General features: G+C 42.7%; 2 protein-coding genes across 2 annotated transcripts in view; one reads left to right on the forward strand and one right to left on the reverse strand.

The window, feature by feature from the left end:
- Positions 1 to 14,692, reverse strand: part of LOC140136087 (ran-binding protein 9-like) — a 73,139-nt gene extending 58,447 nt beyond the window's left edge. The window contains exon 1 of the mRNA XM_072157793.1: positions 14,500 to 14,692. Coding sequence (XP_072013894.1) covers positions 14,500 to 14,692 — 193 coding nt within the window. The remainder of the gene's footprint in view (positions 1 to 14,499) is intronic.
- Positions 14,693 to 15,260: 568 nt separating this feature from the next.
- Positions 15,261 to 20,946, forward strand: part of LOC140136088 (translin-associated factor X-interacting protein 1-like) — a 28,015-nt gene continuing 22,329 nt past the window's right edge. The window contains exon 1 of the mRNA XM_072157794.1: positions 15,261 to 15,442. Within this exon, the coding sequence (XP_072013895.1) occupies positions 15,402 to 15,442 (41 nt within the window). The 5' untranslated portion in view covers positions 15,261 to 15,401. The remainder of the gene's footprint in view (positions 15,443 to 20,946) is intronic.

The raw sequence follows: 20,946 nt of genomic DNA on the forward strand, positions 1-20,946 counted from the left end.
CGTGGGTGATAAATAAGCGGTCATGAGCACCTCTTAAGGTTTGTGTTCGGCCAAGGTAGTGCTGTAGCGCCCTCACCGGGCACCACAACCTGTCTTCGGCTATTGACGAACCCTGCCCAATACTGGGTAGGAAGAGGGGCGAGTGTCGGAATGTACTTCGCTCATTTTTTGCAAGGAAATCCGGGCGAAGAAACAGCGCCGCTCCGTTGTTAGTAAACACGGAGGCTGACTTCGAGACTGCGTGCAACTCCGAACACCGCCGTCCTGAAGCCAACGCCAGAAGAAAGGCCGCCTTAAGAGTGACATATTTAAGGGTCGCTTTTGACAGGGGCTCAAAGGGGACCCTTAATATACCCAAGACTGTGTTGAGGTCCCACGGGGACCACCTTCCTTTCGGCGGGCGCCGTTGAACATACCGTCGAGAAGAAGACTTAGGGACCCATCTGAATTGATAGTCGACCCATCTTCAAATCCCCGATGAATCGAGAGAATGGCTGACTTGTAGTTGGCTATCGTCGCCTGCTGAAGTCCTGACCTGAACTTTTCTGTCAGAAAATCTGCCACTAGAGGCACATGCGTAGTAGGGAGCCAAACGCTGACTATACGTGACGGAGGGTAGACTCGTCTACCCCGGCGATGAGAGAAGCAGCTTCTGATGAAAAGCCTCCCTCCGCCGCAGACGTTCCCTGATAAGGGCCATGCAGCTAACTGCAGGTGCTCTAGTGGTAGACTTGGTACCTCTCCTCCGGGCATCCGGAGTAGAGTTTGGTAACTCGGGGAGTACTCGCGGCGGTGCCGCTAGTAGATCCACCATCGGTCGAAACCACAGGTGTTTTGGCCAGAACGGTGCTATCAGAATGACGTTGCAATCCTCCCTCCCGATCTTGGTCACTACCCTTGCGAGCAGTGAGATCGGGGGGCAAGCGTAAGCAGTCCTTCCTCCCCAGTCTACGGCCAGAGCGTCCACGGCGAATGCCTGTGGGTCTGCGACCCTCGAGCAGTACACCGGCAGCTGATGATTGCGATGAGATGCGAACAAATCTATCGAGGGGTGGTACATCACCTCGAAGATCGTCTGGGCGACCTGCGGAGCAAGGTACCATTCTGTAGGTCCCGACACCTTTCCTCGTGACAGATCGTCCGCGAGGATGTTGGTGACTCCCGCTATGTGCATCGCTCTCAACGTAATCTGCCTGGCCTTGCACCACCCTATCAGGCGAGTGCGTGCAGGCACAACCGTGGTGACCTGGTGCCCCTTGTCTGTTGAGGTAGGCCACCACGGTTGTGTTGTCTGTTTGGTCAACGAGATGCGATCCCACGAGCACCTTCTCGAAATGCTGGAGAGTTCTCTCCCCTGCCCCAAGTTCGGGAAGGTTGATATGGAACTCCGTCCCCGTGGCCGACCATAGGCCCGAGACTGAGTCCCCGTGGATGTGGCCCCCCCAGCCCAGCTTTGACGCGTCGGTCGTCACCACGTGACGCACCGCTGGTGCAGGAAACCTGACACCTTGAGTCAAATTGGGCTGATGGGTCCACCACCAGAGTTCCTCTCGCGCGATCTCCGACATCGGAACCGCGAGGGATATTGGGTGACGACTGGGCCTGTAAAAGGCTAGAAGGTGTAGTTGTATAGGCCTCATGTGAAAGCGGCAGTACGGTACGAGGTCTACCATACTGGCCATAAGGCCCAAAACCTTCATCCATGCCACAGCGGGTGTCCCTCTGACTCGGACAAGAGTCGGGCACACCTCGCCATGTTCGTCACCCTCTCGGGTGCGGGCGCCACGATCCCCTCCTTGAGGTTGATCTGGGCCCCTAGAAATAGTGGTGTCTGCGTCGGGACCAAATTGGATTTCTTGACGTTGATCAGAAATCCCAGGTCCGGCACCGTACGGACTACTAACTCCACGAGACACTGTGTCTCCAGTGGGGTGCGTCCCGTAAATGAACCAATCGTCCAGGTAGCAACACATGTTGACTCCCCTGCGCTTCAGGTACGCTGCCACCGCCCTGACCAGGAGTGTAAACACTCTGGGGGAGGTGGACAAGCCGAATGGCAGGCATCGAACCTGGTAAGTTTGACCCTGTACCTTGCACCGTAGAAACCTCTGATCTTGAGGTGCGATCGAACATGCAGATATGCGTCCGAGAGATCTAGCGATGCCGCCCACATACCCTTGATGGGGCAGGCTAGCACCGGCGAGAGTCTCCATTCTGAACCTCTTGGGCCTGATGAACTCGCTCAACGGCTTGAGGTTCAGAATGGGCCTCAGTCGCCGGTCTTCTTTGGAGCCAGAAAAAAAGTGCTCCGAAACCCCTTGGTGCACGGGGGGTAGACCGGGACAATCGCTTGTTTCGTGAGAAGCTGAGTGACCTCTGACAGTAGTGCCCGACGCTGGGGCCGTCTGGCGGCACTACCGTGGACCTCTGAATCGTGCAGGCGCACGAGGGGTGGCTGGTAAATTCCAGCCTGTAACCCCCACTGACCACTGACAATACCCAGGCGCCCGGGGAGATAGCATGCCATCTCTGGGCGTAATGCACAGCGGCCGCCCACAGGGGAATCCTGTGGAAGTCCAAGGCCTGCCGGCATGGACTGTCGACCGCCGTGCCCTCAGGACCGATCTGGTTTGCCTCCCTTAGAAGAACGGCTCTTCTTAGGGGCTTGCCATACTGATCCAGCACTACTCTTGCGCTTCCCAGTATTTTCGGAGGTGCTGGAGTAGCCTCGGCTCGGGTGTAGTCGGTGGTGCTGGCCCTGCTGAAGCCGGAGCTGGCGCTGAAGAACGCTTAGAAGACTTTTTCTTCTTGTGCTTCTTCTTCGCTTTACTGCCCTTCCCTTGGTCAGGGCAGCCTCTGACTTCTTCAGAGTGCTCTCATTGGTGGCCTTCTTTGCCCGGTCCTCTACCGTAGCGCAAAAGGCCTGTCCAAAGAGAAGCCCTTGTCCCTCCGAGTCTGACTTCTTCATTGCTTCAGCAAAGTCAGAGCCATAAGTAGACTGGAGGGACAAACAGGCATTCTCCCGGCGGCGAGATGACATCCTATGGGCTAGGCCCATAGAACTCTCGTTGAGGTTAGCTCACCGCTAACAGATTAACCTCGCGGAAGAGTTCCGACGTCGCCCGTGGTCGTTGCTACCTTCCTGCCGAGGTGCTCGGCAAGCGTGGTAGCAACGCTAGAGACTCTGATAAGCCAGCGTGCTCGCTTATCGATGAGCTTTAGCTCCTCCTCCCACTGGGGGGAGAACGACCCGTGCGCCTTGGCCGCTAGCGGCAGGCGCTTGGCAACGTCTGGATCCATGTCAGGGACCCTGAGGTAGGTTTCAGAGTCCTCCTGCGAAACACGCAGTGGAAGCGTGCAAGCACGCCGGCGTAGAAGCTCCAGCGAGCCTGCCAGCCCAACGAAACCTCCCCTTGAGGTCCGCCGGGAATGCAAGTGCGGGCGACCCTTGTGTGGAAGCGCTAGCTGGGCATCCTACTGAAAAGATGCCCTGGTCCTCCTGAATGGACTCCTCCTGAGAGAAAGCCAGGCCCAAACCTTGGGCCACACGGCTCATCACCTCAGCGGTGTCCGCAGGCAGACCATTGCTAGCGAGTTCCTCACGGGAAGCGGGGAAGGATACCTGAAGCTACCTGCACAGCCTCATCAGACTGTGAGTCGCTACTGGTTTCATCTTCCGACTCCTTTCCCTCGCCTTCAGACTCTGACTCACTCTCTGATGAGGAAGAGATCTGACGACGGGCATCTGAAGGTGGACAGGGAGGTGTCGCCACCGTGTGGCTAGCCAACTGAACACCAGCAGAAGAGGGAGTACTCCCGCTAGACCCCGAGATGCTAGCCATAGCACCCGGGATCCGCGACGCTCTCGCTGCTGTCGCCTAGCCATAGCAGCGTGCGGCCTACCCTGAGCTGTATCAGGGTTAGCCACTCGCCGCCCAGCCTGGGTAACAGCTGGTGGTACTGCTTGCCCAGCGCTAGGCGGCACTTGCCACGGTGCTAGACCGTGGAAGAAACCACCCTGCGGCGGGTACCGCGGGGCATACCCTGTCGGTAGCTGACCCTGAAAGGATCCGCCACCAGGGAAACCCCATGGAACGGCAGTACCAGCACCGCCTCCCCCCCCCCCTGTTGCCACAGAGACTGTGGAAACCAGGACGAGTACTGCGGTACCTGCGTGGTTGTGGCTCCCGGCTGCGTACCACTGTACCCATGCCTCACAGCGTTCCCCGCTAGAGGATCAAGCCGTGTGTATGGGTACCCCGTTATACTGGCTGTCCCTTGGCTAGAAGGAGCTTGCCGAGTATCACGGGTAGCTGAGCGTGTATACCCCCGATCAGTCACCTCGCTACCTGAATAGGCAGTATCAATCAATGGAGCCATGCTCCGCTGAATAGATAGTGATCGATCATAAGAGGGTAATTGACCCATTGACTGTAATGGATCACCCACGCTCTGCTGGCTCTCGAGGACATAAGTGGGTTGTTGATCAGCTAGGCTGTTCAAACTACCTACCCTAACCTCTTGAGCCTCGCCCAAGGTCGCTGTGTGTGGCGGACCACTCACGGCAGCTATGGGCGTGCATAGTGGCTACCACTGAAGTCGAGCCGTAGCTCGTCCCGGTAGCTGCCTCTGTTTGGCCTTGGGGCGCTGTCCGGTGCGAGCCTGCGAGCCCACCCCCGGTATAGCCGCTAGCCAGTCCCGGAGGACAGCCGGCAGCCATTCCAAGGCCCAGGGTATCACTCGGCTGTCCCGCCATGGAACGCTGCCGTGTGACAGCCCCAGTTGGTTCTGCTAAGACTAGACCCGCAGCGTTAGCCCCGGTATCGTCTCTGCTAAACCCATGCACGTTTTCATTCGACCCTTGCGGGGAACGAAAGGCGTGCTGCGTGCCGTGGATCAACCCAGGCAAGCCCGGGGTTCCACTGGCACGCTGCGTGCCACAGACCAGCCCAGACAAGCCCGGAGGTCCGTTCGCACGCTGTATGCTAGGATTCAGCCCAGGCAAGCCAGGGGTACCCTTGGCATACTGTCCATCGCCAGCTACTTCCACGGGTGCTAGCCCCGCTCGTTCGCCAGCAATGGACGGGTGTCCACCTGCAAGAAACTCGCTAGAGATCTCGCTGGTAGACTGGTACTCGCCTGTTAGGGCAAGTACCGCCCTGCTGCCTGCTACTAGCTTAGATGGTTTGTCAGTGCTTTCGCTGGCTGCTAGGCCTTCGGGCTCGCTAGCAGTCCCCGGAGGGTCCGCCTGCTTGCCCGGGGCCCCAGAGGTTACCTTAGCGTGGCCCTTGCCGGCCGCGCTAGTACCTACCATATCAACCTTACCTGTAGCCTTCTGTTTCTTGGTCTTCGTTTTCTGTCTGTGTCAAGTCCCAAGCGAGCGCTACTTTCTAGATCTTGAAATGTACATCCGATAAGCCTATGCAAAAAGATGCACACTTATTAAATTTAGAACAATCCCTATGGGTGTAGCAGAGTGGATGTGGGTCCCACTCTGCCACAAGGGAAGGGCAGGATTGACAAGGCCTGGACATGTTGTAGTCAGGCCTGGAAATAAGTCGGTCTGAACCAGGAGCCAAACATTTGAAAAAGCGGCTCCTGGTCCTGTAATTTTCTAGTGAACCAGGAGCCATTTTTTCCTTCCCCGCTCCCCTATTGCAATGTTGATTTGGACAAAATCGTCATCATTTCTACATTACAGTCTCCCAACATTGGAAAATGGGGGGTGGGGAAGGGGCAAGTGTAATCTGAATGTGCATTTGCAACTATTATGACACGGTTTCAGATTTGAAGCAGGTTTGACTGCCAAAAATGGCAAAATATAAAGTTTCAAAAAATATTGTTTTAAATATGTTTTCTAGACTGAAATTTTGTGCAGAATTCATTTCTGAAGTCAGAAATGCACAATCTGTCATTGTTTTCCTGATATGAGCATTACAGTAGAGGCATATGCTTTTTGACGGAAATAAAAATACGAGATCCATAAGTGACAACATCATCACAACATATTTGAACTCTATTGGCACACTTATAAAGGCTCTGCAAGGCTCACATCATGTTGTAGTGCAAGTCTGACATCTGAATGGTGCACACACATTGAATAGAGGTCACATGATTGCGCAATATTACAGGTACTAATTGTTCCCGATTTTGCTCAAAAATGGGGTGGCGAGTAAAATTTGAAAAAAAATTAGAACTCAAAAAATATGCATTTTAGCACAAGTTTGATACTATATCCCTGTAGTACTGTATCATGGGAATAACTGATTAGTTTTTCTGAAGTCAGAAATGCAAAATCTGTCATTGTTTTCCTGATATGAGCATTACAGCAGAGGCATCTGCTTTTGACGGAAATAAAATTATGAGATCCATAAGTGACAACATCATCACAACATATTTGAACTCTATTGGCACACTTATAAAGGCTCTGCAAGGCTCACATCATGTTGTAGTGCAAGTCTGACATCTGATTGGTGCACACACATTGAATATAGGTCACATGATTGCGCAATATTACAGGTACTAATTGTTCTCGATTTTGCTCAAAAATGGGGTGGCGAGTCAATTTGATAAAAAAAAGAACTCAAAAAGTATGCATTTTAGCACAAGGTTGGTACTATATCCCTGTAGTACTGTATCATGGGAATAACTGATTAGTTTTTTAAACATGTCGCCCTCATTTTTTTTTTGCGATTTTTCTAAATGCAAAATTTTACGTAATTTACAGATGTCACAAATTGATAAAAAAATTAGAAAAGAAAATTGAGAAGGAATGGAAAGATATTAATGTTATACCCAAGTAGGAACTTACACTGTGCATAACTGATTAGTTTTTCAAGCCTATAGCTCTTGTAGTTTTTTGTAATCCCGATTTTTATAAATGGCGGAATTTTTACACACATCAAAATTTTAAGGGGTAGGGGAAACATTTTTACATTTTGCAAGTCTTTCCCTTAGTTAAAATGAACAAAGTTAGGTATCAAATGAAAGCCCATTCAATACTGCATAGACTGGTAGGTCAACCATCACTGTAGCATCTTCCTATCAAGAGTTATGATTTTTCAAATCAATTTTTTGTTTAAAACGGCTTATTTTGGCATGTCAATTGTCACGAGGCATGTCATATTTGAATGATTCTGGCGCGCAAATGATTAAGTCAATCACAAAACAAATACCTGATTCCATCAAATAGTACCCTCAGCTGATATGTTAACATTTTAAAGGGCCATATCTATGTATATTGTAGACTCTATGAGTATACAAAGTTGGCATGTGAAAATTTTTGTCACCCAAAAAGTGTGTTTTTCGGGCAAAATCGGCCACAAATCAACATTTGTAGCAAAACGATGTACGATGCACGCGTTTAGACAAAAAAATCATGTTCTACAAACAATTTTACCCTAGAAAAGACACCTTAGAAATTAAACATAGCTATTTTCACTCTGGGGTGAATTTTTACACACTTTGGCAGTGAAACCTGCTTCAAATCTGAGACCATGTCTTATACAAAATAATACGGAACTATCACATATTCAGCTTCGATTGCGTGCTTTTAACACCAGAACGTGCTGGTGTGGCAACGAATTTCCGCCAGAGTTGTCTCTAATAACATATAAAAAAATCATCTGAAATTACGATTTCGTTCATATCTTTAGAGCGGAATGCCGGATTCACGTGCAATTTTCACAAAGTCTTAGCCTGTTTATGTACTCTGTACTAAATATAATTATTTTCATGTAATTTATACATGGCTTGGTCTATGTGTCCTATTATTTATAAAGATGCCAAAATAATGCAAAATATGTGAAAAACATCAATCGCCATTACATGCTGTCTACTGAAGATAGTACACGCAAAATTTTTAAACTATTTTAATGATGATGAAATAGCGTGAAGTTTAAGTATTAGACCTAATAATAATAATAGCAAGGATCAGAAGAGGAAAATTATAATCATAGAAAAGTCATCAGAGGATTCGAACCCTGATCTCACTGATCTATAGATTTCAAGGCGGCGACTTAACCGCTGAGCCAAGAAGAAGTCGTTGAATTCGTGAGCATTTCTAATGTATTAATGTTAATTTAAAATTATGCAATGCGTATATGTACAGTAAAACAGGTGATTTAATTCTCATTCACCTACAATTTCAATTGTTATGCCGTTCTGGTTGGTTTGACCTAATACAGAGATGTTATAACCTCATAGTAGAATTAACATGTCATGCAAATGCATTTAAGATCAGTAACCCATTGCACATATGGAGATGAGGTTGATGATTTAACGGTCGACGGTCGACACAAACAAATTAAAAGAAATTTAGATTATTTTCTTTTATTTAAGATTTGTCCATCGTGGAGAAAGGTGGTGAATCGAAATTCCAACTTTATTTTTATAACCCTAAATACATTGCCAACATATACAATCGTTGTAAATCGATGAAATTATGTGTATTGGAGACGTTTCAGGTCAATTTGATACCATATGCATTACATAATTTTAAACTAACATTAATATATTAGATATGGCTTGGAATTCATTCACTTCTCCGTGGCTCGGCGGTAAAGGCGCCCGACTTCTAAACTACAGGCCACGGGTTCGAACCCGCTGTTAGTTTTATTAAAATTAATATTTTTCCTCTCTTAATCCTTCAGTATTATTGTTGGTCTAATAGTTAAACTTGCGCTATTTCATCATCATTCAAAATGATGAAATTTTCGTGTACTATATTCAGTAGACAGCATGTAATGGCAAATGAGAAGGTTTTTGACACATTTTGCATTATTTTGGCATCTTAATAATTAATAATACACATAGAAAGTTATTTACGCTTAATTGTAACATGGATAAAACGGACAGTATCCACTAAAAACCTGTGTGTAGCAGCAACTTGATACGATTTTCCGTTACTGATATTTAACAGAAAATCATGCAGTTTAGAGCCCTAATTACGAAATGTGTGTAATTTAGCATAAATGGTGATTTGAGGACCACTCCCTAAATAAACCAAGTACTTTGTCAAAATTTTTATTATGATTCAAAAGAATATTATCTACTCCCAAATCGTGTGCAATATGAAGATCATACGACATTCCGTTTTTGAGTTATGAGACAAAAACGAAATTTAGATGAAATATTTTGGGGGGTGGGGAAGGGGCAAGTGTAATCTGAATGTGCATTTGCAACTATTATACAAAATAATACGGAACTATCACATATTTAGCTTCGATTGCGTGCTTTTAACACCAGAATGTGCTGGTGTGGCAACGAATTTCCGCCAGAGTTGTAGGTCCAAAAGCTTGGGGAACAGAAAATGCAAAAATGGGGTGTCCCAAAAGAAATATCGGGGGTCCAAACTATTCATAATTGTCTAGCAAATTCAATCTATTTGTGTGATACCATACTATTTTGGGGGGTGGGGTGGGGGCAGGGGGTTTATTAAGTACGGTATTATTGTATTTTTTGTTTTTTCTTTCATTGTTTTTTTTCTTTCTTTTTTTTTTTTTTTTTTTCTTTCTTTTCTTTTTTCTTTCTTTTCTTTTTTCTTTCTTTTTTTCTCTTTCTCTCTTTTTTTTTTTTAATTTAATTTTTTAATTTTTTAAAAATTAGTATAATTACCGTACCTAATATTTACCGCCCGCCGCTGGCTGGCAAATAATAACTTTTAATACTGCCCTCTTTTGTCGGGTAGTAGGCAGTAAACACAATGGCAGCCAGAGATCTCGCCGTATTTTCTCGATGTCACAGCTGTTTTGCTGTCAAAATTTTCACTCACAAAGCAGTATTACTGTGCATAATATTAATTTTTGAAGTAAATTAGGCCATAATTTGGTATTTCAGGGGTTCAGTTGCTTCGAAAATGATGTGCATAATGCAAGTTGAGAAACTTTTGAGCCTAGTTTTATGACACCTGGATTAAGAAAACCATTGTTCCAAACAACATGTGGGAATTTTTGTTGCGTACAACGGGACGCAATAACTCGCTGCTTTTGCAATATTCATGCGTGAGATTCGGGTTTTGGTGGGTCCGGGACGCAAAAAAAACGCAGCCTAGCGCGACCCTTGAGTTACGGTACTCGAGAAGTCTACCTTTGAATCCAGCCACAAATTTGCTCATCGATAGCTTCACATTTGAGACTAGAGTCCAATGCATTCAAAATCTAGTAAATTATAAAAATGCTGAAGCAAAGCATGACACTGTGTAAAGCAATAAGTTCAGAAGCAAACACAGCCAATAACGACTAGCGATCTTGTCAAAAATGTTGCCAAAATTGCACTTCAACTAAATTTTTAGACAGAACTTTCAAAACAACCTTTACTCAAAAGATACCATAATACAGTTAACTCAAAAAATTACAAATCTTGCTAAAATTGCACCTCAAAAGATACCATGATACAGTTAACTCAAAATATTAAAAATCCTGCTAAAATTGCACTTCTACCAAAATGTAGACTGTTCAAAATACGGTACCAGTACGCAACTTTTTCCTCCAAAGATATGACTATAAATCAAAATCTTGAGCTTTTATTCATCAGCAAAATAAATTTAACAGGCATTGCCATTGCAAAAAATGTTAACGCTGGTCTACATAAAACCATGCCTAAAAACAATAGCAGCCTCTAGTCTGGCATCAAATGCGGTAACTTTACTGGAGATCTCGAGTAATCTCCGAGTCTGTCTGAATCTTTCCGACTGAATGAGAGAGAGACTTTGAAAATGAAATTATTGATAGACGTTACCAGTTGCGTAGTGCCGTACTATTACGCTGACTTTCGTATTCGGCGAGGAGGACGATTTTGACCTCCTCGTTTGTGTACAAACAGCGAGGTAGACAAAGGGCCTGTCAAAACTGTTCCGCTTGTCCAAATACTCAAGTATCAAAAGGATGGTCCACAATAGAGTGATTCACGCAACATGAATAGGGGATAAAAAAACTGTGAAGTGGGACCATGTGCTTCTTTTGTCCACTTTGCCATCAAGATTTCGAATGAAAACAGTTCAGACCCAGAACACGATCATGTAAGAAATTAATATTTTGTTCTGGGTCTGATTCAGTGATTATTCGGACTACCAGTTGGGTATGACTGGAAAGAATGCAAAATTTTGCTTCAGTTGATGATCATGTAAAATAATAAATATTTATGAGTTGGGCGAGAATATATGAGTTAAAACGATAGCCCATGCTATTATAGCAGAGGAATTTGGTGTCGCCCAAGTCACTTGGTCAGCGGAAAATTGCTGACTGTAGTGTGGAGCACCAAATTTGGATCATAATTTCACACTTTTCAGCATTGTATTCTTTCCCAAATTGGACATGTTTATTGAGATTATTATTTTTTCTCTCAGGAAATGAATCCAATCTGTACATGTATTTAGAGTTGCAGAAGGTATATTGTAAACAGTAAGATTTCGGGAGGTGGTTTCTACACAGTAACAGATACAAATTACAAAATTGCCATTTCATCAGCATTGCCATTTTGTAGGTGGCCACGCGTTTTGAACTCGCCACCCAAAAATGGTGGTGTTGTTACGCTTTTCCAAATCGAGACTCGTTCAAATTGTTATATCTCTGCTTAAACAAAAGGTATTGAAGTGTGTTTGGTGTCATTTTGTAGCTATATAAGTGCCCTAACAGACCTCCAAAGGAGAATTGTTTATCACCTAAGTTAGTGGAGTTAGAGTTGTTTGAGTTCAGAATGACCGAGGTGGTGGATGAGGTGGTGGCGGATGAGGCGGTGGCGGTATGTGCAAAGTCTATGGGAAATAAAGATTTTGTGTGTGTGCGTTGAATCAACTGAGCATATCTTTGCATCCATATGGGCTACAGACATGGTTAAGAGCTCTTTTGAAAGATTATTAATTCTGCTAATTGTTTTTAATCATTTTTAACTCTTTATGATTGGTTTAGTCTATAAAATGCAAACTTTTATGTACAAAACTACCCGTTTTCATATTAAACACTGTAGTAAGCAATGCGGATGTCTTCAAAATCTAAAAGTTGCTGTAAATTTTAATTACTTATCCTATCATAGTCAAAGTTTACATTTTCTGAGAGGAAATTTGATGAGGAATCTAAATATGGACTTACTTTTTTTGTATGGGTTAGGGGTAAAATGTTTCAGTTCAAAATATGTTGAATTGTAAAAAATTTGAACATATTTTGGGACACCCTGTATTCCGAGATTACCAAACAGATGTGATTTTTTTTCTTCCAGAGTCAGTAGGCTCCCCCTAACCTCTAACCAAATCAATGTTGTTTACTTTCAGTTTATAACTGCAAGCTAGTAATAAGCAATGCATTAAATGACCCATTTTTTATTTGGATTTTTTTTATTCCACCCTGTATAACTTCAAGGTCACCCTGTACAGTGAGTTGAAATGTGTATGGCCACGTGTTTTGAACTCGCCACCCTTAGCGTTACATCACAAATATTATGAATTTTTACACCAATCAAGTTTCAAATTAGAATATCTCCACAACTATCAACCCTAAACTAGCAAAAGTATACATTTTTGGAAAGCTGAAGGCACAAGCAATTTAAATATACACATTTCAACTCATTGTACAGGGTGACCTTGAAGTTATACAGGGTGGAATAAAAAAAATCCAAATAAAAAATGGGTCACTTAATGCATTGCTTATTACTAACTTGCAGTTATAAACTGAAAGTAAACAACATTGATTTGGTTAGAGGTTAGGGGGAGCCCACTGATTTTGGAAGAAAAAAATGACAGCTGTTTGGTAATCTCGAATACAGGGTGTCCCAAAATATGTTCAAATTTTTTACAATTCAACATATTTTGAACTGAAACATTTTACCCCTAGCCCATACAAAAAAAGTACGTCCATATTTAGATTCCTCATCAAATTTCCTCTCAGAAAATGTAAACTTTGACTATGATAGGATAAGTAATTAAAAATTTAGGGCAACTTTTAGATTTTGAAGACATCCACATTGCTTACTACAGTGTTTAATATGAAAACAGGTAGTTTTGCACATAAAAGTTTGCATTTCATAGACTAAACCAATTATAAAGAGTTCAAAATGATTAAAAACAATTAGCAGAATAAATAATCTTTCAAAAGAGCTCTTAACCATGTCTGTAGCCCATATGGATGCAAAGATATGATCAGTTGATTCAACGCGCACACACAAAATCTTTATTTCCCATAGACTTTGCACATACCGCCACCGCCTCATCCGCCACCGCCTCATCCCCCACCTCGGTCATTCTGAACTCAAACAACTCTAACTCCACTATCTTAGCTGATAAACAATTCTCCTTTGGAGGTCTTTTAGGGCACACATTTAGCTACAACATGACATCAAACACACTTCAATACCTTTTGTTTAAGCAGAGATATAACAATTTGAACGAGTCTCGATTTGGAAAAGCATAACAACACCACCATTTTTGGGTGGCGAGTTCAAAACGCGTGGCCGTATATTTAAATTGCTTTTGCCTTCAGCTTTCCAAAAATGTATACTTTTGCTAGTTTAGGGTTGATAGTTATGGAGATATTCTAATTTGAAACTTGATTGGTGTAAAAATTCATAATATTTGTGATGTAACGCTAAGGGTGGCGAGTTCAAAACACGTGGCCAGGTATCCTAGGTGAATTCAAATTTGCCATCAAACTGCATCATTTTATATATCAAATTAAAGCCCTTTTTGAGTAAACAAAGCCAAAACTGAAAACCTTTTTTTCATAGCACTTTCCGTAGCAAAGTTACATCTTGTCAAAGCCTGACTTTCATCAAAAAGATTCATCTAGCAAAATTCCCCAAAACGGCATTTCGGGGGTGTTTCTAGATCTTAGTCTCATGGCGATAGCAGCTTTTTTTAATGGAACTGCTATCAAAATCCCTCTGAAATTCCATGTGCGGGTGACTTATCACCATAAAAAATTATATATTTGGGTCAAGTGAAGTATAGAAAACATATTTATGTAGGTTTCTTTCTTCGGGCACAAGTTTTAAATTTCTATGTAAAAATGCATTGACATTGTCGGCGAATTTGGCTGACCAGCAAATGTGTTAACTAAGGTTTGCCTGGGTTACCTACAATCTACATTTTGTCATTCATTCATTGTCAGCATGATCAGTCGACAATCATTATTTAATTTATGGCTTTAATGCAAAGTCTCTTTAGCAAAAACCTTTGGCAGTGGCTGAACAGAGCTTGGCATTGCGCACATTTACGTGAGGGTTAGCGCTACTTTAAGAACCTTGGCCCTTGCAATGACAATGTGTTTGTTTTTGGACATCGATCAGCTGATCGACTGCTCTCTCCACAGACAGACACCGACGGCGAGCTGCGCAAAAAAGCATGAAAACAGATTATTCAAACAATGGTGAATTCTAAACATACACATAATAGACATCACTATACTAATGTTAAAGTGTTTACATGTAAACAAAATAATTAGTCATGATTAAGTATGATGTCATCATCAAAACATTGCTTGATTGATAAAAAATTTCGTCTTCCATCCTTACCTTTATAGTGCACACGTAAATTGTTCTGTGATAGTCCTATGATGTTGGATTTCTGCCTAGAGTTCCATGAACGAGGTAGAGGGGTTTCTTCTTCATTTACAGCGGGGTACAAGCGTTTCAGACGATTCAGAGACTCCGTATCATCAACTATTTTACTGGCTGCAGAACTCGTTCCTTCACCATTCGTCGCCATTTTTGGCCGTAATGAGAAGTCTATGGGACAAAGGAGTAGTTAGTTTTTTTCTGGCACATGAATATTGAGTAAATTTAAAATAATCAAAAATAGAATAAATTGATAATAATTATATTTTTTTCTTGAAATGATTATTTTAATTTTTTTTAAACTTATTTTAAATAAAATAATTGGTGAATTGTGTTTTGTAAAATATTAATTAGTTACAATTTTATTGCATGTATGACATATTACAAAAACTGACTTTGACCTTTGTTAATATGGAAGAGACGTCATCGACCTTTTAAAGCTTCATTTTCTAACCCGAGTCATCATTGGTTGAAAAGACGTTTTAATGATATTTACACCAATCAAATTCTATCTAACATTCACCCTCGGTAGCAATATTTTTGCCGTCTAATATTTTCTTTGAAGATTCCCAATTTTCACAACAAAACATAAGTATTTTTTTATTTTATCGTCGATATTTAATTGTTAAGACAAACAGTTGCCCTACAATGACAGATTTTTCTCTTAATTGTAAGTTTTTACAAAAATCAAAAACTCAATATCACTAAAAGGTCAAAGGTCAATAGGTCATTAAAGTGTATAAAGTTGTTATGGAAACAAACTTGGTTCGTAGCTAAATTTAATGGCAAATAAGAGGTTGTTTAAATGTACAATAACATACCTAATTGATTTTCATGCATAAATTGAAGGAATCTTCATAATGAGTGCCAAAACAGTTGCAAAACTACCACCAATTCCTCGGTAAGTCTGGTCAATATTTTATCGTAGCTGTAAAATCAAGCTTGCCTGACGAATTCAACAGCCATGACACAGTCAATACTAATACCCACAAACACAACAGTAGGAATTCCAATTGAATTTATTGTTATAAGCAGTCATTTATTCCACGTACACTGGTACAGCGTGGAACAGCCTACCTAGCCTAGTCACATTACAACCATCGAAAAGAAAGAAGAATTCAAAACAGCACTAGTACTCCCACTAGTTAGGTATGTGAGCATTCCTTACCTGAGCATGCGCAATATTCAGCCTCTCTCAGCATAGGGAAATCGCGCACCCGGCGCCATTTTGGAAATTCATTACCGGTAGTAAATTTTACGGCGATGTTTTTGAAAAAATTTTTGGGGGGAATTAGATTGAGTTAAAAACAGTTCCAAAGCTTACAAGGTCAAGTCAAAAGGTTGAACTTGATCATAAACCGGAAGAGGTCAGATGATTCGCACGTGGTCACGGCAAATTTTGGCGACTTTCTAGTGGGTTTGAAAGTGACGATTTCGATCTATTTTTTTCGGAAATTACTCTCCAAATATCTAAATAACGGAGTTGAGCGGTAAGTTAAATGGAGCACGCGGTGAATAAAGGTAGGTTTTTGTACATAAAAATGTTTGGTTTGATGAGATTGGATGGATGCCTTGCGCTAAAAGTGAGTGAACTGGGGACTTTGTGTAGTACTGCAATTCGGGCGACTTTTGCCAGTGAGTGAACATGTTTAACCCGGCATGGTTTATGTATACTAATTGAATGGGCTCATGCTGTGGATGCTGGGATAGATTCTCATTCTGTGCCGACTATGAGTCGGGGAAGAAGCAAATTTGGACCTTTTCTATTCCTATCCCATCATGCATAGCGCTATCAGATTTTTGCTATGATAGACGATGAATGACTGGGCACATCGGGTATGATGGCCGGGGGATTATTATGGGATACAGGCCGCTTTTTTGGCCATTTTCCTATTTGATTTTCTAAAAATGTTCAAATTGATGGGGGGGACGTAGTCCTATGACGCTACGTCATGGGGGGGGGGTGGTAACTTGAGCAGGAGTGACCCCATTCTAATGATCAAGTGAACTGGCCCTCGAGCGTCCGCAATGATCTTTGGAATAGGGAGCATGCGCCAGCCAGTGCTCCAAAGGGTGCCTGCTCAAACACAAAACTTAAGCTGGGGAAGGGGTGGGGGGGTTCATACTTGAGCAGGAGTGACCCCATTCTGTTGATCAAGTGAACTGCATGGCCCTCGAGTTTCCGCAATGATCTTCGGAATAGGGAGCATGCGCCAGCCAGTGCTCCAAAGGGTGCCTGCTCAAAGACAAAACTTAAGCTGGGGAAGGGGGTTCATACTTGAGCAGGAGTGACCCCATTCTGATGATCAAGTGAACTGGCCCTCGAGTTTCCGCAATGATCTTTGGAATAGGGAGCATGCGCCAGCCAGTGCTCCAAAGGGTGCCTGCTCAAACACATTTTCCTGGGGGAGGGGGTGAATGCATCAGCTAGTGCTTATAATAATTAAACATTTTAAAGGGCCCCTCAAACAAATTACCCCCCCCTCCCCCATGTATCAGTGAAAAGGTGTACTCGGGTGGGTAGTATCAAAACCGTGAGTTTTTCCATGACAAAAAAATAATAAGACACTTCAACACAAATTTCATTTTTTTGAATAAGTTTTTCTTTATTTTTGCATATATATATATAATATGCTGTTGGCCCTCACTGTGGTTTCCCAGGGACTGCCTTTTGAGGAGAGCGAGAGCAATCGCTCTCTTCTGCTCTCCTTAAATCGGAGAGTGATTTTTAGCTTTCCTTAGTTGACCATTCTCTCATTACATTTTATTGTAAATGTTCTAAACAGCTCTTGAAGGCTCTAGAAGAGCTATGTAATGCTCTCCTGCAAATTCCAAAAGACAGTCCCTGGTTTCCATCCTCTGTCAAAGCTGGAATCTGCATCAGAAAACAGAAATAAAACAAAATGTTACTCATACATGTTCATTTGTATATTAGGGGGCTATCATTTTCTGCAGGGCTCCCAAATTTCCAAAAAGTCAGTATCAATAAAATTGCGACCCCCCTATTTCGGCAACAAACTTTTATGGCCCCCTCCCCCACCACCCACTGATACACCTTACAAGTCATGTACCCCCTGAAGAGGCTAAAATTGTATTCAGTCTTTTTGAATAAGATAAACACACTATCTGTGGTCATCTTGCGACTCCCTACATTTTAATCATAAAAAATTTTATGACCCCCCCTATTTTTCTTTCCAAAAATTATGACCCTCCCTGTATATTTGGGACCCTCCCCTTCCAAAGAAAATGATAGGCCCTTATGTTCACATCAATTCAAATTCAATCAATCTAGGATTACATTTACAGTTCAGTACCGGTAAATAGCAAACTGCTTGTTTCTTAAAAATGTGTACTCACAATGCACAGTATAGGCCTATAAGCATTTTAATATGTGCATGCACAAAAAGTTTGTACAGGAAATTGGCTGAAAAATTGAGACATTCAAATTAGCATATCTCCGCAACCACATGTCGTATGACATTCATTTATGCCTCATCAGTTTTCTTTCATTTACCTCTTTAATATGAGATTACTTTGATGAGAATCAAAAAAAGTTCAATTTTTTTTGTATTATACCTACACTAGTCAGCAGTTAGATAGGTATGTGAGCATTCCTTACCTGAGCATGCGCAATATTCAGCCTCTCTCAGCATAGGGAAATCGCGCACCCGGCGCCATTTTGAAAATTCATTACCGGTAGTAAATTTTTACGGCGATGTTTTTGAAAAAAATGTTGGGGGGAATTAGATCGAGTTAAAAACAGTTCCAAAGCTTACAAGGTCAAGTCAAAAGGTTGAACTTGATCATAACCCGGAAGAGGTCAGATGATTCGCACGTGGTCGCGGCAAATTTTGGCGACTTTCTAGTGGGTTTGAAAGTGACGATTTCGATCAAATTTTTTCGGAAATTACTCACCAAATATCTAAATAACGGAGTTGAGCGGTAAGTTAAATGGAGCACGCGGTAAATAAAGGTAGTTTTTTGTACATAAAAATGTTTGATTTGATGAGATTGGATGGATGCCTTGCGCAAAAAGTGAGTGAACTGGGGACTTTGTGTAGTACGAATTCGGCAACTTTTGCCAGTGAGTGAACATGTTTACCCTGGCATGGTTTGCGTATATACTAATTGAATGGGCTCATGCTGTGGATGCTGGGATAGATTCTCATTCTGTGCCGACTATGAGTCGGGGGAAGAAGCAAATTTGGACCTTTCCTATTCCTATCCCATCATGCATAGCGCTAGCAGATTTTTGCTATGATAGATGCATGAATGACTGTGGGCACATCGGGTATGATGGCCGGGGGACACAGGCCGCTTTTTTGGCCATTTTCCTATTTGATTTTCTAAATGTTCAAATTGATGGGGGACGACTTCTATGAATTATGATGCTACGTCATGGGGGGGTTAAATTGAGCAGGAGTGACCCCATTCTGATGATCAAGTGAACTGGCCCTCGAGTTTCCGCAATGATCTTTGGAATAGGGAGCATGCGCCAGCCAGTGCTCCAAAGGGTGCCAGCTCAAAGACAAAACTTATGCTGGGGGAAGGGGGGGGGGTTCATACTTGAGCAGGAGTGACCCCATTCTGATGATCAAGTGAACTGGCCCTCGAGTTTTCCGCAATGATCTTCGGAATAGGGAGCATGCGCCAGCCAGTGCTCCAAAGGGTGCCTGCTCAAAGATAAAACTTAAGCTGGGGGAAGGTTGGGAGGGGGGTTCATACTTGAGCAGGAGTTGACCCCTTTCTGATGATCACGTGAACTGGCCCTCGAGTTTCCGCAATGATCTTCGGAATAGGGAGCATGCGCCAGCCAGTGCTCCAAAGGGTGCCTGCTCAAAAACATTTTCCTGGGGGAGGGGTGAATGCATCAGCTAGTGCTTATAATAATTAAACATTTTAGGGTGCCCCTCAAACAAATTACCCACCCCCCCTTGTATCAGTGCGAAGGTGTACTCGGGTGGGTAGTATCAAAACCAAAATTGAGTTTTTAAAAAAAAAAAAAAAATAAGACACTTCAACACAAATTTCATCTTTTTGAATAAGTTTTTCTTTATTTTTGCATAATTTGCTGTTGGCCCTCACTGTGGTTTCCCAGGGACTGCCTTTTGAGGAGAGCGAGAGCAATCGCTCTCTACTGCTCTCCTTAAATCGGATATAGGAGAGTGATTTTTAGCTTTCCTTAGTTGACCATTCTCTCATTACATTTTATTGTAAATGTTCTAAACAGCTCTTGAATGCTCTAGAAGAGCTATTTAATGCTCTCCTGAAAATTCCAAAAGACTGTCCCTGGTTTCCATCCTCTGTCAAAGCTGGAATCTGCATCAGAAAACAGAAATAAAACAAAATGTTACTCATACATGTTCATTTGTATATTAGGGGCTATCATTTTCATGGGCTCCCAAATTTACAAAAAGTCAGCGTCAACAAAATTGCAACCCCCTATTTCGGCAACAAAATTTTATGACCCCCCCCCCCACCACCCACTGATACACCTTACATGTACCCCCCGAAAAGGCTAAAATTGTATTCAGTCTTTTTGAATAAGATAAACACACTATCTGTGGTCATCTTGCGACTTCCTACATTTTGGTCATCAAAAATTTTATTACCCTCCCCCATAATTTTGCTTTCCAAAAAATTATGACCCCCTGTATTATTTTGGACCCCCCCCCCTTCCAAAGAAAATGATAGGCCCTTAATATGTTCACATCAATACAAAATTACAAATTCAATCAATCTAGGATTACATTTACAGTTCAGTACCAGTAAATAGCAAGACTGGGCTTGTTTCTTAAAATTGTGTACTCACAATGCACAGTATAGGCCTATAACTAAGCATTTTAATATGTGCATGCACAAAAAGTTTGTACAGGAAATTGGCTGAAAAATTGACACATTCAAATTAGCATATCTCCGCAACCACATGTCGTATGACATTCATTTATGCCTCATCAGTTTTCTTTCATTTAGCTCTTTAATATGAGATTACTTTGATGAGAGTCAAAAAAAGTTCAAATTTTTTTGTATTATACCTAAGTTAGAAACTGAAACTCACTACACACATTTTATTAAACTTCTAAGACAAAGTGCGCACACCCGAACCCCTGCTCGTCTGACCCTCAATAGAGGGTGTTGGGTAGTGCCGTACTATTACGCTGACTTTTGTATTCGCAGAGGAGGACAATTTCGACCTCCTCGTTTATTTACAAACAGAGATGTAGACAAAAGGCCTGTCAAAACTGTTCCGCATGTCCAAATACTCAAGTATCAAAAGGATGGTCCACTATAGAGTGATTCACGCAACATGAATAGGGGATTAAAAAACTGTGAAGTAGGACCATGTGCTTCTTTTGTCCAATGTGCCATCAAGATTTCGAATGGAAACAGTTCAGAACACGATCA

Source organism: Amphiura filiformis, chromosome 16 (genome assembly GCF_039555335.1).
Source record: "Amphiura filiformis chromosome 16, Afil_fr2py, whole genome shotgun sequence".
Lineage (NCBI taxonomy): Eukaryota > Metazoa > Echinodermata > Ophiuroidea > Amphilepidida > Amphiuridae > Amphiura > Amphiura filiformis.